The 18,218-nt window shown below is 38.4% G+C and overlaps 1 protein-coding gene across 3 annotated transcripts in view; it reads right to left on the bottom strand.

Moving 5' to 3' along the window:
- MAST2 (microtubule associated serine/threonine kinase 2) overlaps nucleotides 1–18,218 on the bottom strand; it is a 206,949-nt gene that overhangs the window by 115,955 nt on the left and 72,776 nt on the right. For all 3 annotated transcript variants that reach the window (XM_042996974.1, XM_042996972.1, XM_042996973.1), the window contains exon 4: nucleotides 16,533–16,564. In XM_042996974.1, coding sequence (XP_042852908.1) covers nucleotides 16,533–16,564 — 32 coding nt within the window. The remainder of the gene's footprint in view (nucleotides 1–16,532; nucleotides 16,565–18,218) is intronic.

Raw genomic sequence — 18,218 nt, 5'->3', positions numbered from 1 at the left:
GATACTGATACAAACAGTTCTTGTCTATAGATATTATAAATAAATTTTGTAGAGCTGAGGTTCAAATGACTTCCCTTCTCCCCACAGAAAACTCCAGTTTAGTAACCATTTATAAATATAGTTCAACATTTCTTTAAACATATAAAGCTATGTTTCTTTCACTTCTCTGAACTGGCTGCAACATCTGCCTCATTAATATTGAGTTAGACAAAATATCACATTCATTTTTTAAAATCAATAGCTTCACGGGTGGGCACCTGGGTGGCTCAGTCGGTTAAGCATCCAGTTCTTGGTTTTGGCTCAGGTCCTGATCTCACAGTTCTTGGGCTCAAGCCCCACATTAGGCTCTGCACTGACAGCACACAGCCTGCTTGGGATTCTCTCTTTCTCCTTCTCTCTGCACCTCCCCTGCTCACTCTCTAAGTAAATAAATAAACATTAAAAAAAAAACCAACAGCTTCACACAATTATTTTTGTAATTTGTTATTATGAAACTATGTATGTCTCAGGATAGGAAAATAGAAGGTGTTTTATTTTACAATTTGTTAGCATTACATAAAAATCTAACTTAATATCTCTATTTATGTTCTTGTTCCAGGACAAACAAATGTTAGGAACAGGCCTAACTGCCCACTATGTATTAAACTTTATACCAGGGCTCAAGGACAGAGTATACCCATACAACATGGGTCCTGACCTCATGGAACTTACCATTTGCTATGGACCAAACAGTACCCCTACCACCCCAAAGTCAAATGTTGAAGCCCTAACCCCTAATGTGGCTATATTTGGAGATAGGGTCTTCAGGAAGTAATTAAGATTAAATGAGATCATAAGTGTGGGGCCTAATCTGAAAGGACTTGTGGCTTTATAAGCAGGAAAAAAAAAATCTTTCTCATACACACATACCCTTCCCCCCTCCCACTCCCCTCCAAAAGGCCATGTGAGCACACAGCAAAAAGCATTATCTACAAGCCAGAAAGAGAGCCCTCTCCAGAAACTGATGCTGCTGGCACCTAGATCTTAGACATCTGGCCTCCAGAACTGAGAAAATACATTTCTGTCATTTAAGTCACCAAGCCTGTGGTGTTTTGTTATGGCAGCCCAAGCAGACTAACAGATCATCCAGTGGGAAAAGACAGACAACTAATTCTTTACAACTGCTGTAAAAGCTATAAAGGAAAAGTACAGGGAAAAGTACATTCTGGGAAATCCAACTTAGTCTAGGGACAGCAAGGTAAGGGTGAGGTCAGAAAAGCCTTTCATAAGGAAGTGAGATAAAAGCAGACATTTGACGGAAAGTAGGAGCTAGCAAGGTAAATATGAAAGAGCATTCCAGGTCCAGGGAACATACTGTGCAAAACATGGAGACAAAGACAGGAACCAGATTGTGTATATAGTCTTATGGACCATGTCAAGACTTTCAGGTATCATCTTAAGAGTAACAAAAAATTCACTAAGCAAGTTCACATAAACATCTAATAATCAAATCTGCACTTTAAAAAGCTTTTTTTCCAGCTATTGTGTAATAGATGGGTGACAGACTGGTGATAGACAAAGAAAGACTAGTTAGGAAGTTATAGCAGTAGTAGAGCCAAGAGATTACAATGGCTTGGACTATATGGACATACCAGTGGTAGTAGAAAGAAGTAGAGGAAATTAAGAGATATTTGAGGTATAATAGAAAGGAGTTATAGGTATAAGGAAGAGGAAGGTAACAAGAATAACAAAGTTTTCTATCAGGAAGTGGTACCATTTAGTGAGCTAGAGAATATGAGAGGAGCAGGTTTTTGTGAAAGGCAATGACTTCAGTTTTATAAATGCTAAAGTTGAGATATTTCTGTGATATCCAAGTAGATTATAGTGAATTGGTAGTTGTGAGGTCTAGAGATAAAAATGTGAGGATGATTAGCATAACAACAGCAATTCTAAAAATAACAGTAACAAAATGGGCTCTCAAAACTTTTCAATTTTCAAGTCCTATGTCCACATACTCACAGGTCACTGACAAACCATATCTATTTTTTAACAACAAAATGGGTCCTGCTAGGAAATTAGTGATGACTATTTTTCCATCCCTGCCAAACTCTGCCAATTCCTGCCTTCCCACTAGAGAGATAGTGTACCTATGTGAAATCAATTCCTATAGAAGCCCAATTTTTAAAAAGGTGGGGGGGGCGGCGCCTGGGTGGCTCAGTCAGTTAAGCATTCAACTTCAGCTCAGGTCATGATCTTGCAGTTTGTGAGTTCGAGCCCCGCACTGGGCTTTGTGCTGACAGCTCAGAGCCTGGAGCCTGCTTCAGATTCTGTGTCTTCCCTTCTCTCTGCCCCTCCCATGCTCATGCTCTCTCTCCGTTTCTTAATAACAAATAAACGTTAAAAAAAAATTTTTTTTTAAAAAGACAGACTATAAAGTGTAGCACAAAGCTATCACTCTGGCCTTCAACATGCTTAAAGCTACAAAAATTTCCTGATTTTCAAAGTTCACAGAGAAACCATAGCCCTATAGCAGGCACCACAGATATAACACAAAGGGTTTACTATGTGTAGCAGGTGGTATCTCTTTTTAGAACATTCTCCAGAAGCATTTATCCAGGCAAATACCATCAAGTTGCATCAGAGTGGGAAAGTACATAATACTGTTTCACATGTCAGTTTCACAGGGGCAAAGTGAGACACATCATATCCTTGAGCCCCAGGAACTCCTCCCTGCTCGCTGCCTATCATTGCACACACTTGGCATTCACTTTCATCCAATATCCGATGTCTAAGTCCACTGCCCAAATGAGTAAGCCAACAATGCAAAAAGATAACTATCCCCAAGGACTCTAAGAATAAAGGTCACCAATATCAACACACACACTATGACAGGTGCTTCAGCTACCTCTTTACTCCTATAGTCCATTCTTCACCTCCACTGAACTAACTGCTCATAGCCTCAAAGAAATAAAGCAATGACATTTCAAGAAATATAAGGAAAATTACTTTAAGTTGTAATAGGTATTAGAAAAGTTTTACTTTCTGGGTAGAGACATAAACACTATTTACACTGAACTCCTAAAGTGTAGGGTCTAATTATTACCAGTGCTGAAATTCACAAACAAACAAAAACTTATTTGAAAGGAAGTGCCAAAGGAGGCCCCCCTCACAGAACTGGGGAAGGGAAGCCATTCAGTGCTGGTCCAATTGAGGAAAAGCAAAATATAATACTCCCATAGCTTGGAAAACAAATAAAAATAACTTTAGAACTTCATTTTCTCAATTCTTTTTCCACAGATATGTCTACTTTTTTTTAAATGTTTATTTTTTAAAGTTTATTTATTTTGACAGGGAAAGAGAAAAAGCAAATGTGGGGGAGGGGCAGAGAGACAGAAAGTGAGTGAGGGAGAGAAAATCTCAAGCAGACTCCACACTGATGGTGCAGAGCCCAACACAGGGCTCAAACCCACAAACCATGAGATCATGACCTGAGATGAAATCAAAAGTCAGATGCTTAACCTACTGAGCCACCCAGGCGCACCTATTTATTTATTTTTAAGAAAGAGAGAGAGAGATTGTGAGCAGGAGAGGAGCAGAGAGAGAGGGAGACAGAATGCAAAGCAGGCTCATCACCATCAACACAAAGCCAGATGTAGGGCTCAATCTCACTAATCCATGAGATCACAACCTGAGCTGAAATCAAGAGTTGGGCACTTAACCAACTGAGCCACCCAGGTGCCTCTGTATACTTTCAACAAGATTATCAGCTCCTCTAGGTCTGAGAGGAGTTAGGTCTGATAGGTCTGATATTCTAGACTAGATTTTTTAATGCACTGAAAAATATGAAGGTGGGCTTAAATATGAAATAGCTTTCTAAAAATGAAAATGATTTTTATTTCAGAGAGCTACACCTAAAATAAATGGTATGAACCAGGCCAAGAGAACTTACATAACCAACTTGCCCCAACAAAGCCCCTTATCATTGAAGGCCTAGATTTTCTCCTTCCCCATATTGAAATTTAGTTGTTCTCTTCCCTTAAGTGACCAAAGCCAGTCATGAATATCCTGTGGCTTTTCTAAGGTACACTATTGTTCATTTAACTTGGTTTGGGATCTTTCTCATATCAAAAAAACAAAACAAACAAATCTACAGGCCCTAAATATCATTTAGGCCAAGTCACCAAACTGAGGCTTAATACCTAACCTAATTGCTCTTATAACCTCTCCCAGAAATGTAGTCTTTATCGGCCAAGAATTTTCTGGTCAGCACCAATAAGGGTAATCTGTCACATGTGCCCTCCCCATCCCTCACGGGAATATGAGATAATCCACCGACTTAAATACTTTCATCCCCAAAGGTAGGTGACCTCACCTCAAATAAATAACGCTTTTTTCTGTTTATAACTTCCTTGTCCTGCTTTTAAAAACCTTTCCCTTTCTATATCCCTTTGGAGCTTTCCTCTACTTGTTAGGTGGGATGCTGTCTGACTCATCGATCATTTAATAAAGCCCATTACATCTTCCAATTTACTAGGTAGAATTTTGGGGTTTTAACACTAATTTGTTTTTCTGAAGAATTTACAGCTTCTAACAGGTAATTATGACCTGCTAATAATAAAAACAGTAATAAACTACTGGGTTGTTTTGGTTTTTTTTTGAAAGTTTACTAATAATAGGCATTGCACTAACTTCTATAACGAAGAGCTGAGGGCTTAATTGCAGGCACTATGCCATATACTTTACATGCATAATCTTTTACAGATAAACTGAGGTAACCAAGGCTACTGTGGATAAACTGTCAAAGCTCCTAAGGCCAGTATTTCCATATGTACCTAGATGTGTCTTCCATTTTTGCCTATTCAAAAACACCCTGGCAATTGTTCTTCCTCTCTCACACATCAACTTTTCCTTCTCTACTGGATAATTTCATTGACATACAAACATAATGTAATATCACCCATCTACATTTTTAAAAGAGGGCAAAAAAGCTCCATGACCTTTTCCAGCTATCACCTGATTTCTATAATCTTCTTTTCACCAAATCTCTTTGAAATAATATTACTCACTACTCCTCCCCCAAAATATCAGAAAAGGAGCAAGAATAATTAAATGAAACTCTATACACCTTTCACTTAAATTTGCTTTTTTCTCTCCCTACTCCTCTTCCTCTCTCTGCACACATATGCACACAATTACTTTTGGTTAATTAGCTGAACCACTTGAAAGTCATTTGTAAACACCAGAACACCTCCTCTCTCAAATACTTCATCTACAATTAATCCCTAGCCTAACAAGGGAGAACCACCACACGACCATCATACTAAGGAAGTTTAACACACGAAAGAAGGAAGGAAGGAAGGAAGGAAGGAAGGAAGGAAGGAAGGAAGGAAGGGAGGAAGGGAGGGAGGGAGGGAGGGAGGGAGGAAGGAAGGAAGGAAGGAAGGAAGGAAGGAAGGAAGGAAGGAAGGAAGGAAGGAAAGTAAGTTTAACACTGACACAACATTACTGAATAAAAGTCCACATTCAAGTGTCCTCAATTGTCCCAATAGTGTCCTTCAATTATTTTTTTAAAATCCAGCATCAAACCAAGAATCAAGCATTGCATTTATTCACCAAGTCTCTTTTGTCTCCAATAATCTAGAATACATCCTTACTCTTTTTTTTTTTTCAATCTTTTACAACTTCAACATTTTTGAGTCCAGGCCAGTAGTTTCTACAGATTGCCCCCTCAGTTAGGACTTCTCTGCTTCTTCCTATATTAGACTGAAGTTAAATATTTTTAACCCAAATATTACATAGATAATACTATCTCCCACTCTCTCTTGAACCCATTTGAATCAAGCTCTATACCCACTGCTGACCAATACTGCTCACTAAAGGTCACCAATAGGGAATGTCCTATTACTAAATCCAAAGGTCAATTCTTAAGTGTTCATCTTACATAACCTGTCAGCAGCTTTTGGCATACTTTCTTCTTGTGGCTTTGGAAACACCACTCTTTTCTGGTTTTCCTCCAACTTACTGGCTGCTCCTTTCCAGTTTTCTTTACTGATGGATTATTCTCACTCCCTGACCAGTAAATATTCAAGTGTCCCAGGGCTCAGTCCTTCTATCTGTTCTTTCTAGACTCACTCACTCACCATGTCAGTGCTGCTCAAACTAGCTGTGGTGAAGGACCAGGTGAAAATTTTAATCCATCGCAAACCACTATAAAATGCAATAGATATGAAATAACAAAAATGATCAAATGCTTGAAGGTTACAACAATATCACTTGCTTATTCTAAATTTTTGTAGTTAATTCACAGCAAATTGGTAACAGTTCTATAACCATCCACCAGTCACCTGACCACATTTGAATAGCATTTAAGGAGTTTATCATCCAATCTCATAATTTTGAATATCTTTTATATGTTGTCAATCTGCAAATATGTATCTCCAAATTAGATTTCATACCTTGATCCCCCAGTTCATATATACAATTGTCTTATCAACACCCTTTCTTGGATGTCAATCAAGCACCAAAGTCCTGATTCTTTCAAGTCCCACTTCTGCTCCTCCCAAGAACAGTAAAAGAAAACACCCCTGCTCCTCTCACATATTCCCCATCTTGCTCAGTAAATGGCAACCATATTCATCTAGCTATGCAGCCCTAAAATCTTGTAGTCACCACCAATTCTTCTTTCATATACTAAAATTAACTATCAACAAATATTGTCAGTTTCAAAACATATCCAGAACCTAACCATTTCTTACTACCTCAGCTGCTGCCACCCTGTCTAAGCTACCATGATCTTGACTGATTTTTCTAACTTCATGTACTTCCCTGCTTTCTCACTTCCCTGCTTCTCTAACTTCATGTACTTTCCTACTTTCTCACTCCCATTCTCCCCACACTCTGAGTATGAAGTGACTTCATTAACACCTAAGAAAACTATTCAGTAGAGAAAGAAAAGTTGGAAATGGAGCTGGTACAACAGCTATCCACATTCTGAGGAATGAAATCAAATCCTTACCTTACACCACATATAAAACTTAATAATGAATCAAAGACCAAAAGTAAGAGCTAAAACCATAAAACTTTTTTTTTAATGTTTTTATTTATTTTTGAGGGGGTTGCCCAGAGAGGGGAGGACAGAGGATCTGAAGTGGGCTCTGTGCTCACAGCAGTGAGCCCGATGCGGGGCTCGAACTCACAAACCATTAGATCATGACCTGAGCTGAATGTGGACACTCAACAGGCTCAGCCACCCCAGCGCCCCTAAAACCATAAAACTCTTAAAAGGAAATAGAGGTAAATCATCACAACATTGTTCCGTTTTCTTAGATTCTGTATTTGCCTATTTGGCCTTTTTTTTTTTTTTTTTTTTCAAGTAACCTCTACACCCAATGTGGGGCTTGAAGTCAACATTGAGATCAAGAGTTGCATGCTCAACTGAGCCAGCCAGGCACCCCCCATTTGGCATTTATTAATCATAGGGCCAAACTAACAGCCAAACTTGTTTATATCTCCCCTGTAATCCAGTTTTTGTGAATACGCAAAAATCCTCTTACAAACCTTCTGACCAAACCTGAGTCCATACTCCCAAGCCAATTTATCAAACTCACACATCAAGCCAATATTTCCCCTGCCCTGTATCACTCAGGGCCAAGTACCAGATCACTAAAAATCACCCCTACAGTCCAGAACCCACCATTGTTATTCAAAATAGCCAGTCATAAGGGGGCTACCCTGCCTGCCCTTGCCTTATCTGTAGAAACCCCAATAAAAGCTCTGGTTTAGGCTTTTCCCTTGCTCCTTTCTGCCTCCTAACCAAATCTGGTGCTTTCTTCATGTGGCCTGCATGGCCTGCCATGCTCCTTTCTCCTGGAGAAACTGTAAGTAGTAAGTTCTTTCAATAGCATTACTCTCTATCTGTGTCATTACTTAGTTACCTTTATGTATTAAGGCCCAGGAAAAAATCAGACCTTGAATTAGTCAATGGTTTCTTAGATAATGATAACAAAAGTACAACCAAATAAAAAGCAAATAAACTGGACTTCATCAAAATTACATATTTCAGTGCATCAGAGGTCACTATCAAGAAAGTAAAACAACTGAGCCTGGGTGGCCCAGTCAGTTAAGCATCTGACTCCTGATATTGGCTCAGGTCATGATCTTGTGGTCATGAGATTGAGCCCATGTCAGGCTCCACACTAAGTGTGGAGTATGCTTAAGTCTTATTCTCCCTTTGCCCCTCTTCCCTGCTTGCACTCACTCTCTCTCTCTCTCAAAATAAATAAACTTAAAAATAGGAATAAGTTCAACTAAGGAGGTAAAAGACCTGTACACTGAAAAAGAAAACTACAAAACATTTCTGAAAGAAATTAAAGAAAACATAAATAAATGGAAAAATATCCTATGTTCACACACTGGAAGACAATATTGGTCAATCTGATAATATTACCCAAGTTGATCTATAGATTCAATACAATCCCTATCAAAATCCTAATGATGTTTTTGCAGAAATAGAGAAACTCTTCTGTCATTCTCATGGAATCACAAGCAGCCCTAAATAATCAAGACAATCTTGAAGAACAAAGTTAGTTCTTTGATACCACACTTCCTGATTCAAAACTTACTACAAATCTATAGAAATCGAAAGTGTGGTACTAGTATAAGTATAGACATTTAAACCAATGGAATAGAGAGCCCCAAAATAAATGCTCGTATATATGGTCAAATATACAAAATATATTTACTCCAATGGAGTAAAGACAGTCTTTTTAACATATCATTCTGGGAAAACTAGATACTCATATGCAAAAGAATGAAGTTAGATACTTACCTTATACCATAAACAAAAAGTAACTCAAAATAGATCAAAGACCTAAACATAAGAGCTAGAACTATAAAATTCTTAGAAGAAAATACCTGGAGGAAATCTTTAGGACACTAGATCTGGCAATGATTTCTTGGATATGACAGCAAAAGCACAGACAACAACAACAACAAAAATAAATCAATTCATTTCATGAAAATTAACATCTTTTATGTGTGCATCAAGGACACTATCAAGGGAGTGGAAAATGCAACCCAAAGAATGGGAGAAAATATATGCGAATCATGTATCTGGTAAGAGTTTAATATCCAGAACATATAAAGAACTCCAACAACTAAGCACTCAGAATAAATCACCCAATTCAAAAATGGGCAAAGAAATTTTTTTCTCCAAAGAAGGTTTACAAATGACCAATGAGCACGTGAAAAGATGCTCAATACCACTAGTAATTACGAAAATGCAAAGTAAAACCACAATGAAATACCACTTCACACTCATTAAGATGATTATTATTTTAAAAATGGAAAATAACAAGTGTTGGCTAGGATGTGGAGAAATTGGAACCCTCATGTATTGCTGGTTGGAATGTAAAATGATGCAGCTGCTGTGGAAAGCAGTATGGTAGTTCCTCAGAAAGTTAAACAGAGAATTACCATATGATCCAGAATTTCCCCTTCCTTTTTTTTTTTTTAAGTTTATTTATTTATTTTGAGAGACAGAGACAGCAAGGGTGGGGAAGCAGAGAGAGAGAATTCCAAGCAGGCTCCACACTCACAAAACTCTGAGATCATGACCTGAGCCAGAACCAAGAGTGCGACACTTAACCGACTGAGCCACCCAGGCACCCCCAGAAAACTCCCTTTCTTGGTATCTACCTGAAATAGAAGTGAAAGCAGAGCCTCAAACAAATACCTGTACACCCAAGTTCACAGCATTATTTGCAATAGCCAAACAGTGGAAGCAACCCAAATGTTCAGCAACAGATAATGGATAAAGAAAATGTGATACATACATACTATGCAATATTATTTAGCCTTGAAAAGGAACAAAGTACTGACACAAACTAAAACATGGATGAGACTTAAAAAATTATGCTAAGTGAAAGAAGCCAGACATAAGAGGCCACATATTATATAATTCCACTTACATGGAATGCTCAGAATAGGAAAATCTATTAAGATAGAAAGTAGATTAGTGGTTACCAGGGACTAGGGGGAATGCAGAATGAGGAATGAATGCTAGCAAGTAGGGGTTTTTCTTTTGGGGTGATAAAGATGTCTGAATTAAAACAGTGGTAATTCCTATAAAACCTTGTGAATACACTAAAAACCAGTGAACTGTATACTCTTAAATGGTGATTATATGACATGTGGATTATACCCCAGTAAAGCAAATTTCCATTTAAAAAAAAAAAAAAAAAAAAAACCTAGGGCAGATCACATCTTTCTCTGATTAAAATTATCCACCCTCTTTCTGTCCCAATCAGCTGAAAATACAAAATCTTTTCTGTAGCCTACAAGTACTACAAAATCCAGCCTCTGCCTCATATTCTCAATGCCCCACCACCATCATCAGTCCCAATACCACTGTTCACTAACCAACAGCCACCTTGGCCTCTTGCTGTCCTCCAACATGGCAAGCATGTTCCCACCTCAGAACCTTGGCACATGCGTATCCTCTACATGGACTACTCTTGCCCAAGACACATCAGCATCACTCATTCTATACTCTTTCTGTTCTCTGCTCAAATGTCACCTTAATGAGAATATTCCTAGACAACACAATTTAAAATTCCAATCCCTGCTCCAGGGATTGAAGTAGAAACTTTGCTTAAACCCTACTTTACCTCCAGTATCTAGAATAGTGCCTGCACATAGTAAGAACTTAATAAATATGATGGATGGATAAATTTAAACAAATGAACAAATGAATAGAGGCAAAAAAAAAAAAAAAAAAAAAAATATATATATATATATATATATATATATAGTAACTTGTTTTACAAGGAAACACTTAGTCAAGGGCATTGGCAAGACTCAAGCCCAGGTTGGCCTCTCAAACCCAAGCTCTTCATTTCTAAGCTATACTTCTACTTCCCAATGTAGAGACATTGGAGGGATTACTTGTTAGATGGAAGAGTATTTTGTAGAATGCCAAGATACCACATATATCTAAAAATCCATTTTTTAGTTCCTATTCATTTTAATGCAATGATCATATTACACAAAAAAGCATAACGAGTCATAGCCTCCAAAATTACTGAATTTCATTTATTCTATATTGCTCAGCTACTTTCAAAATTACGCTTATTGAATGAACCTGACTCTCTCTCAAAAGGCAAGACACCAGACTAGATGCAACCTCCAAATCTCTCTGTACCTATAAAGTATACTATAGAGAAAATGCCAAAGGAAATGAGGCTTTATACCTGCAATGGGCATACAGTAGCATCTGCTCTTGCAAGAGCCACTATGGAACAGAGACAAACAGGGATATAAATACAACAGTTCCTTCTCCTTCTAACCAAACCAAGACTCATAAGATAATTATAATAACTTTTTTTAATGTTTACTTATTTATTTTGAGAGAGATGGAGAGGCCAAGGGACAGAGAGAGGGAAAAAGAGAATCCCAAGCAGGCGCTACACTGTCAGCACAGAGCCCAATGCAGGGTTCAATCTCACCAACCGTGAGATCATGACCTGAGCCAAAAATCAAGAGTTGAACACTTAACCGACTGAGCCACCCAGGCGCCCAATAACTTTTAAGTAATCTCCACACCCAACGTGGGGCTCAAATTCACAACCCCAAGATCAAGAGTTGCATGTTCTACCAATTGAGCCAGTCAGGCATCCCAAGACAATTATAGTAATTTTTAAAACTTCCAGATTCAGCTACAAGGACAAGAAATAATGGGACAAATGGCTAAGTCACTTGTTTTATTAACATCAGTTTCTCTACACTTACTACAAACTTTTAAGTATTCATTAAACTTACTCAAACATCTTATGTTTTGTGGTTTTTACCTTCCTGGCTTCTCTACTGCAAATGCTAAGCCATCCTTTGCTTCCTATTCCTACTGCATACTTCCTACAAAGACTTAACCAGCTCTGTGCAAAAGAGGTACCATGGAGCTTCAATTATTTGGGGAGATAACAAAGCACAGAGATGAGGTAAGCCAACTGCCTCATTTTATAAGTGAGACAATTCAGGCTCAGAAATTATAGTTCATGTGGAAACCACACATAACTTATTAGTGGCAAAGCATAGATTAGTATCCAGGATTTCTGGCTTCCTTCCAGAATGAAACTTTTCTACTCCTCCAATACTAAAGATAAAAAAACTATTGTTTGCATTAAGGTACCTCTGACTTACTTAAAAATAAATCCTCAAAATAGAAGGATGTAGGGGTGCCTGGGTGGCTCAGTCGGTTAAGTGCCGACTTTGGCTCAGGTCATGATCTCACGGTTTGTTGAGTTCAAGCCCCGCATCAGGCTCTGTGCTGACAGCTCAGAGCCTATAGCCTGCTTCAGATTCTGTGTCTCCCTCTCTCTCTGCTCCTTCCCCACTTGTGCTCTCTCTCTGTCTCTCAAAAATAAATAAACATTAAAAAAAATTTTAAAAAATAGAAGGATGTAGCTAATTGAATCTTATAGCCTCAAAACTTAGATCAGTGCCCAACACGTAGTAGGTATTAGTGTGCATTTACTGCATGGTCAATTGTTTAAATGTGAGTTACTTTATTAAAAAGTATTTCTGATTCTTTTTTTTTTTTTTAATGTTTATTCTTGAGAGAAGGAGAGACAGAGCGTGAGCTGGGTAGGGGCAGAGAGAGAGAGAGAGAGAGAGAGAGAGAATCTGAAGCAGGCTCCAGACTCTGAGCTGTCAGCACAGAGCCCAATGCGGGACTCAAACTCACAAACTGTGAGATCATGATCTAAGCCAAAATTCGACGCTCAACCAACTGAGCCACCCAGGCACCCCAAAAGTATTTCTGATTCTGGTCAATTAAATATTTTAAGGCAGTTATAATAAGCCTAACTTGAGATACCACTAAAATGACCAAGATATTCCTTGAATTTAAAAGTAAAATGACCCCAAATTCCTCCAATTTCAAATAAAAAACATTTTCCCAGGATACCCCTCCTTCTCCTCTTTGTCCTCCTCAGCAAACTCCATTCATTGGAGGCATACACTCCTAGAAGCTACCTGCCTCAGGCCCTGATTCATTTCACCTAATCTTTAGCAAAGAGCAAATCACAGAGAACTTACAAATAAGAGGAATCAAAAGAAAAAATGCCAGAAATAGTAGAATAGTGACCAAGTACAGGGTTGGCTCAGTCTGTAGAGCATGCGACTCTTGATCTCAGGTTGTGAGTTCGAGCCCCACATTGGGTGTAGAGATTACTTAAAACTAAAATCTTAAAAAAAAAAAAAAAAAAAAAAGGACGAGTGACAAAGTACAAATATTTGCTGAACATGATGTTGAAAAGCCACTCCTTTTTAGTTATGTTATACCTACTCGGTAGATCACTCCATTAAGAGCCCTGATAGCACCATTCCTCAGTTTTTAGAAGACTCCGGATACTTGAAAGCGTGGAATTGAGATTCCATTTAGATAGAACTAAATTTAAATAAAGGAATGTGGCTCTTAAATAATAAAAGTGTATCCAAATTTATAATTTTTATTTTTTTAATGTTTGTTTATTTTTGAGAGAGCACAAGTGGGGGAAGGGTATAGAGAGGGGGACAGAGGATCTGAAGTGGGCTCCGTGCTGACAGCAGTGAGCCCAATGTGGGGCTCAAACTCACAAACCATGAGATCATAACCCAAGCGAAAGTCGGACACTCAACCAAGTCACCCAGGTGCCCCAAAGTGTATCCAAATGTAACCCAATAGATTTACAGGAATTCTAAAGCTGGGGTGCCTGGGTGGCTCAGTTTGGTTAAGTGTTTGACTTGGTTTTGGCTCAAATCTCATGATTTGTGGATTCGAGCCCTACATCTTCAGTGCAGAGCCTGCTTGGGATTCTCTGTATCCTCCTCTCTCTGACCGACCCTCCCTCTCTCTCTCTCTCTCTCTCTTCCTGTCTCTCTCTCTCTCAAAATAAATGAGTAACCTTTAAAAAAAAAAAAAAGAAGAAGAATTCTAACACTAATACACCTTAGAAAATTGTAAGAAATGGGGCACCTGGGTAGCGCAGTCAGTTAAGCTCTTGATTTTGGCTCAAGTCATGGTCTCACAATTCATGAGCTCAAGCCCCACATTGGGCTCCACACTGGCAGTGCAGAGTGTGCTTCAGATTTTCTCTCTCCCTCTCTCTCTCTGGCTCTTCCCAGCTCATTCTCACTCTCTCTCTCAAAATAAACAATTTTTTAAAAGAGAATATTGTAAGAAACGAAGCACTAACACATGTATTAAATGATCCTTCCAATAACTATAAGAAAAGAGAAAAACAAAGGTCATACCTTCATTTTATAGATAAGACAACTAAGGTTTAGGAAATAAAGTGATTTGTCTACATTTACAAAGCTGATTAAGTGACAAAGCTAAGACCAAAGTGTAAGGGTTTCCTACTCCTAAGTTGAGATTCTTCTTGTCAAATCACAGTGAGCTTTCATAAAGCAGACAAAGGGGCTTTATAAACAAAAATCTCACAGGACAACTAATTACTAAGGCATTTTTATACAACTAAATCCTAAAATGACAGTAACAGAAAGAATTACATTGTGTTTCATACATTTACAAAAAATGCATAAGATGTATAAAGTACACTTAATAAATAAATATGAATACTGTTGTGTCCTTCTCCTTATATGCTTTATATGGAAAAGTTTCAAGGCCACTATTTAATCATAGCACTATTTCCTAAGAGCTTCCCAAATCTTAGCAAAATCATGGTGGGTGTGGATTGCAGGTACATAAGAATACAGCTTTCCTGGGCCCCAATATGGAGATTCTGACTCAAATAAGTTCAGAATCTGTTCGGAACTTTAACAAGCATTGTAGCAAACTGGTGCAGCCACTCTGGAGAACAGTATGGAGGTTCCTCAAAAAGTTAAAAATAGAACCACCCTATAATCCAGCAATTGCACTACCAGATATTTACCCAAAGGATACAGATTTGAAGGGGTACTTGCACCCCAATGTTTATAGCAGCATTATCAACAACTGCCAAACTATGGAGAGAGCCCAAATGTCCATCAATAGATAAATGCATAAAGAAGATGTGATATATGGGACGCCTGGGTGGCTCAGTCACTTAAGCATCAGACTCTAGATTTCGGCTCAGGTCATAATCTCATGGTTCGTGAGTTTGAGCCCCACATCAGGCCCTGCACTGACACACAGAGCTTGCTTGGGATTCTCTCTCTCTCTGCCTCTCCTCCCCTCAAAATAAATAAATAAACGTTAAAAAAATAAAAAGAAGATGGGGGCACCTGGGTGGCTCAGTCAGTTAAGCATTTGAGTCTTGGTTTTAGATCAGGTCATGATCTCACAGTTAATGGGTTCCAGCCCCACATCAGGGTCTACACTGACAGCACAGGGTCTGCTTGAGATTCTCTCTCCCTCTCTCTCTCTACCCCTCCTTTGTTCGTGTGCTCTCTCTCTCTCAAAATAAACTCCAAAACAAAAAGATATAATATATACATATACAATGGAATATTACTCTGCCATCAAAAATAAAATCTTGCCATTTGCAACAACGTGGATGGAGCTAGAGTGTATTATGCTAAGCGAAACAAGTCAGAGAAAGACAAATACCACATGATCTACTCCTATGAGGAATTTAAGAAGCAAAACAGATAAACATATGGGAAGGGGGAATAAAGAGAGGGAAACAAGCCATGAGAAACTCTTTAGAAATAGAGAACTGAGGGTTGATGGAGGGATGTGGGTGGGGAATGGGTTAGATGAGTGATGGGTATTAAGGAGGGCACTTGTTATAATGAGCACTGGGTATTGTATGTAAGTGATGAATCACTGAATTCTACTCCTAAAACCAAAATTGCACAGTATGTTAACTAACTAGAATTTAAATAAATACTTGCGGTGGGGGGAGGAATTTTAAGAAGTATTCTAGATGATTCTGATTAGCCAGATTTGCAGTACTGCCCCAACAGAATTCTCAGAGAAAAAGCAAGCCAAGAAAATACAAAGCAATTAAGGTCCAGGGACAAAGATTTTCACCAATTTCCCTGGTCCTAAAGCCAGAATAGAACAAACAGGTGAAAGAAAACCTTATTCCTACCCTGAATCCAAACTTAGCTGCTGCCCTTACCCCCAACTGTCAAAAAAGTTGGCCTCTCCCTAGTCCCATGTTATGAGACAGATATAGATGCTAAGAGTTTCAACCTGAATGTTCTCGAAAAGCTTGAGTCCGTTAAAAACAACAACAAAATGGTAAATCCCAAAACACAAGTATAAAACTGTGATGGGTACTTAAGTAGCAGCTTTTTCCCAAATACTAGGCAAAAACTGAGACAGAGGAGAGGATTTGGGGTGAGAAGGGATGGGGGTAAAGGGGAGGTTCTGACCTAGCAAGAAAAGTTAGTTGGCCCCCAGCTTCCCTGACAGAGAAGAGTCCACAAGGAGAACACACACACACACACACACACACACACACACACACACACACACCATGAGTGAGATTCCTCCAAATAATACTTAGAACAGTCCCCAGAAAGGATTCCTAAGCAGGTGTTCATAATCATAATAATCATCAACTTACAAGCTGCCTCTTCTTGGAAGGCTCAACTCCTTCTGAAAAACAAAGCACAAACACAAGTTAGAAATAAGGACACCTCTAAGTCCTACAGGTCTGCGTTAAATGTCCTACAGCATTATCTTAATAATGGTAAAAACTAAATATTTCCAAATGATAATTTCTTCCCTTATCTTCTAAATTCAGTGACTAGTCTTCTAAATAAAGACTAGTCAGGTTAACTACCACCTCTTTATTTTTCCTTCCCAAAGTAACATCTCACAGAGTACTTGTAGCATTTTCCCCACTAGATGGAACCATCTCACCAGTGGAGATTATTCCAGATATTCACTGGGCCAGCCATTAACTGTCGATGGAATTGGAAAGGATTCACCTATCATTAAGAGTCAGAGATATGAAGGAATGACATGGAATTTTTCTTTAATTAAGAAACAATTTAGGGGCGTCTGGGTGGCTCGATCAGTTAAGCGTCCGACTTCGGCTCAGATCATGATCTCGCGGTCCGTGAGTTCGAGCCCCGCGTCGGGCTCTGTGCTGACAGCTCAGAGCCTGGAGCCTGTTTCAGATTCTGTATCTCCCTCTCTCTGACCCTCCCCCATTCATGCTCTGTCTCTCTCTGTCTCAAAAATAAATAAAGGTTAAAAAAAAATTTTTTTTAATAAAAAAAAAAAAGAAACATTTTAGACAAAGAAGTACAAAAAATTATATAACAAAGAGATGACTATACTCACCACTGGCTTGAGAACAGTTGGGTCCCTGTGACTTGCTTTCAAAATTTATTAGGTCTCACTCCCCTAAGTCCCCACTTAACTATTCTGAATATTTTATCTTTGCCATATGTCTTTATATTTTCTTACATATATATTCACAAATAATTAGTATTGTTTTATATGTTTTTAAATTATATATTTAAAAATCTGCTGACTTGAACATCATAACTGGGAGATTCACCCATGTGGATATTTTTCACTTTCACACATTACTTCACTCTATAAATTTATTTTGTCACTTATTTATAATATTTATTTATCCATTCTTCAGGAAACAAAATTAATTTTCTTTGCATGTCTTTCTTCTCCATCAGAACAATGCTCCTATAAATAGCCTGCCTTTGTTTCCTCATGCACATTATAAAAAGTTTCTTGAAGTATATAGATGTGGAACTGCTAAGTCATAAAGTACCAAAACTTACTACCAAAAATGATTTTACCAATTTATCCTCCCCCTCTAACAATTCCCAGACCTATCTCCCAAATTCCTCACACTTCCAATCAGTTGCCTACTCAACACCTCAAATCCAACATGTCCCAAACTGAGCTCATTTTTTCCACAAAAACTGATTCCAACCACAGCCTTTCCCCATCTTAGATGATGATATTTCTATTCTTCTGGTTGTTTAAGCCCAAACCCTAACCATCTGGACTCCTCTGTTTTTCACATACACATCACATCCATCAGGAATTCTTAATAGCTCTAGCTTTAAAATATATATCCAGAATACAACGAGTTTTCAGATATATCTCCACAGACATACAAACTTAGAATCTCTTAAAAACCTTGGATTTAGTCCTGTTTTAGATATTGGAATGGGGGATGGGTATTAAACAGCATAGGGGCACCTGGGTGGCTCAGTCAGTTAAACGTCCGACTTCAGCTCAGGTCATGATCTGACAGTTTGTGGGTTCAAGTCCC

The sequence above is a fragment of the Panthera tigris genome, chromosome C1 (assembly GCF_018350195.1).
Source record: "Panthera tigris isolate Pti1 chromosome C1, P.tigris_Pti1_mat1.1, whole genome shotgun sequence".
Classification (NCBI taxonomy): domain Eukaryota; kingdom Metazoa; phylum Chordata; class Mammalia; order Carnivora; family Felidae; genus Panthera; species Panthera tigris.
Note: the sequence above shows the minus strand (reverse complement) of the source record. Positions and strands in the feature narration are given on the sequence as shown.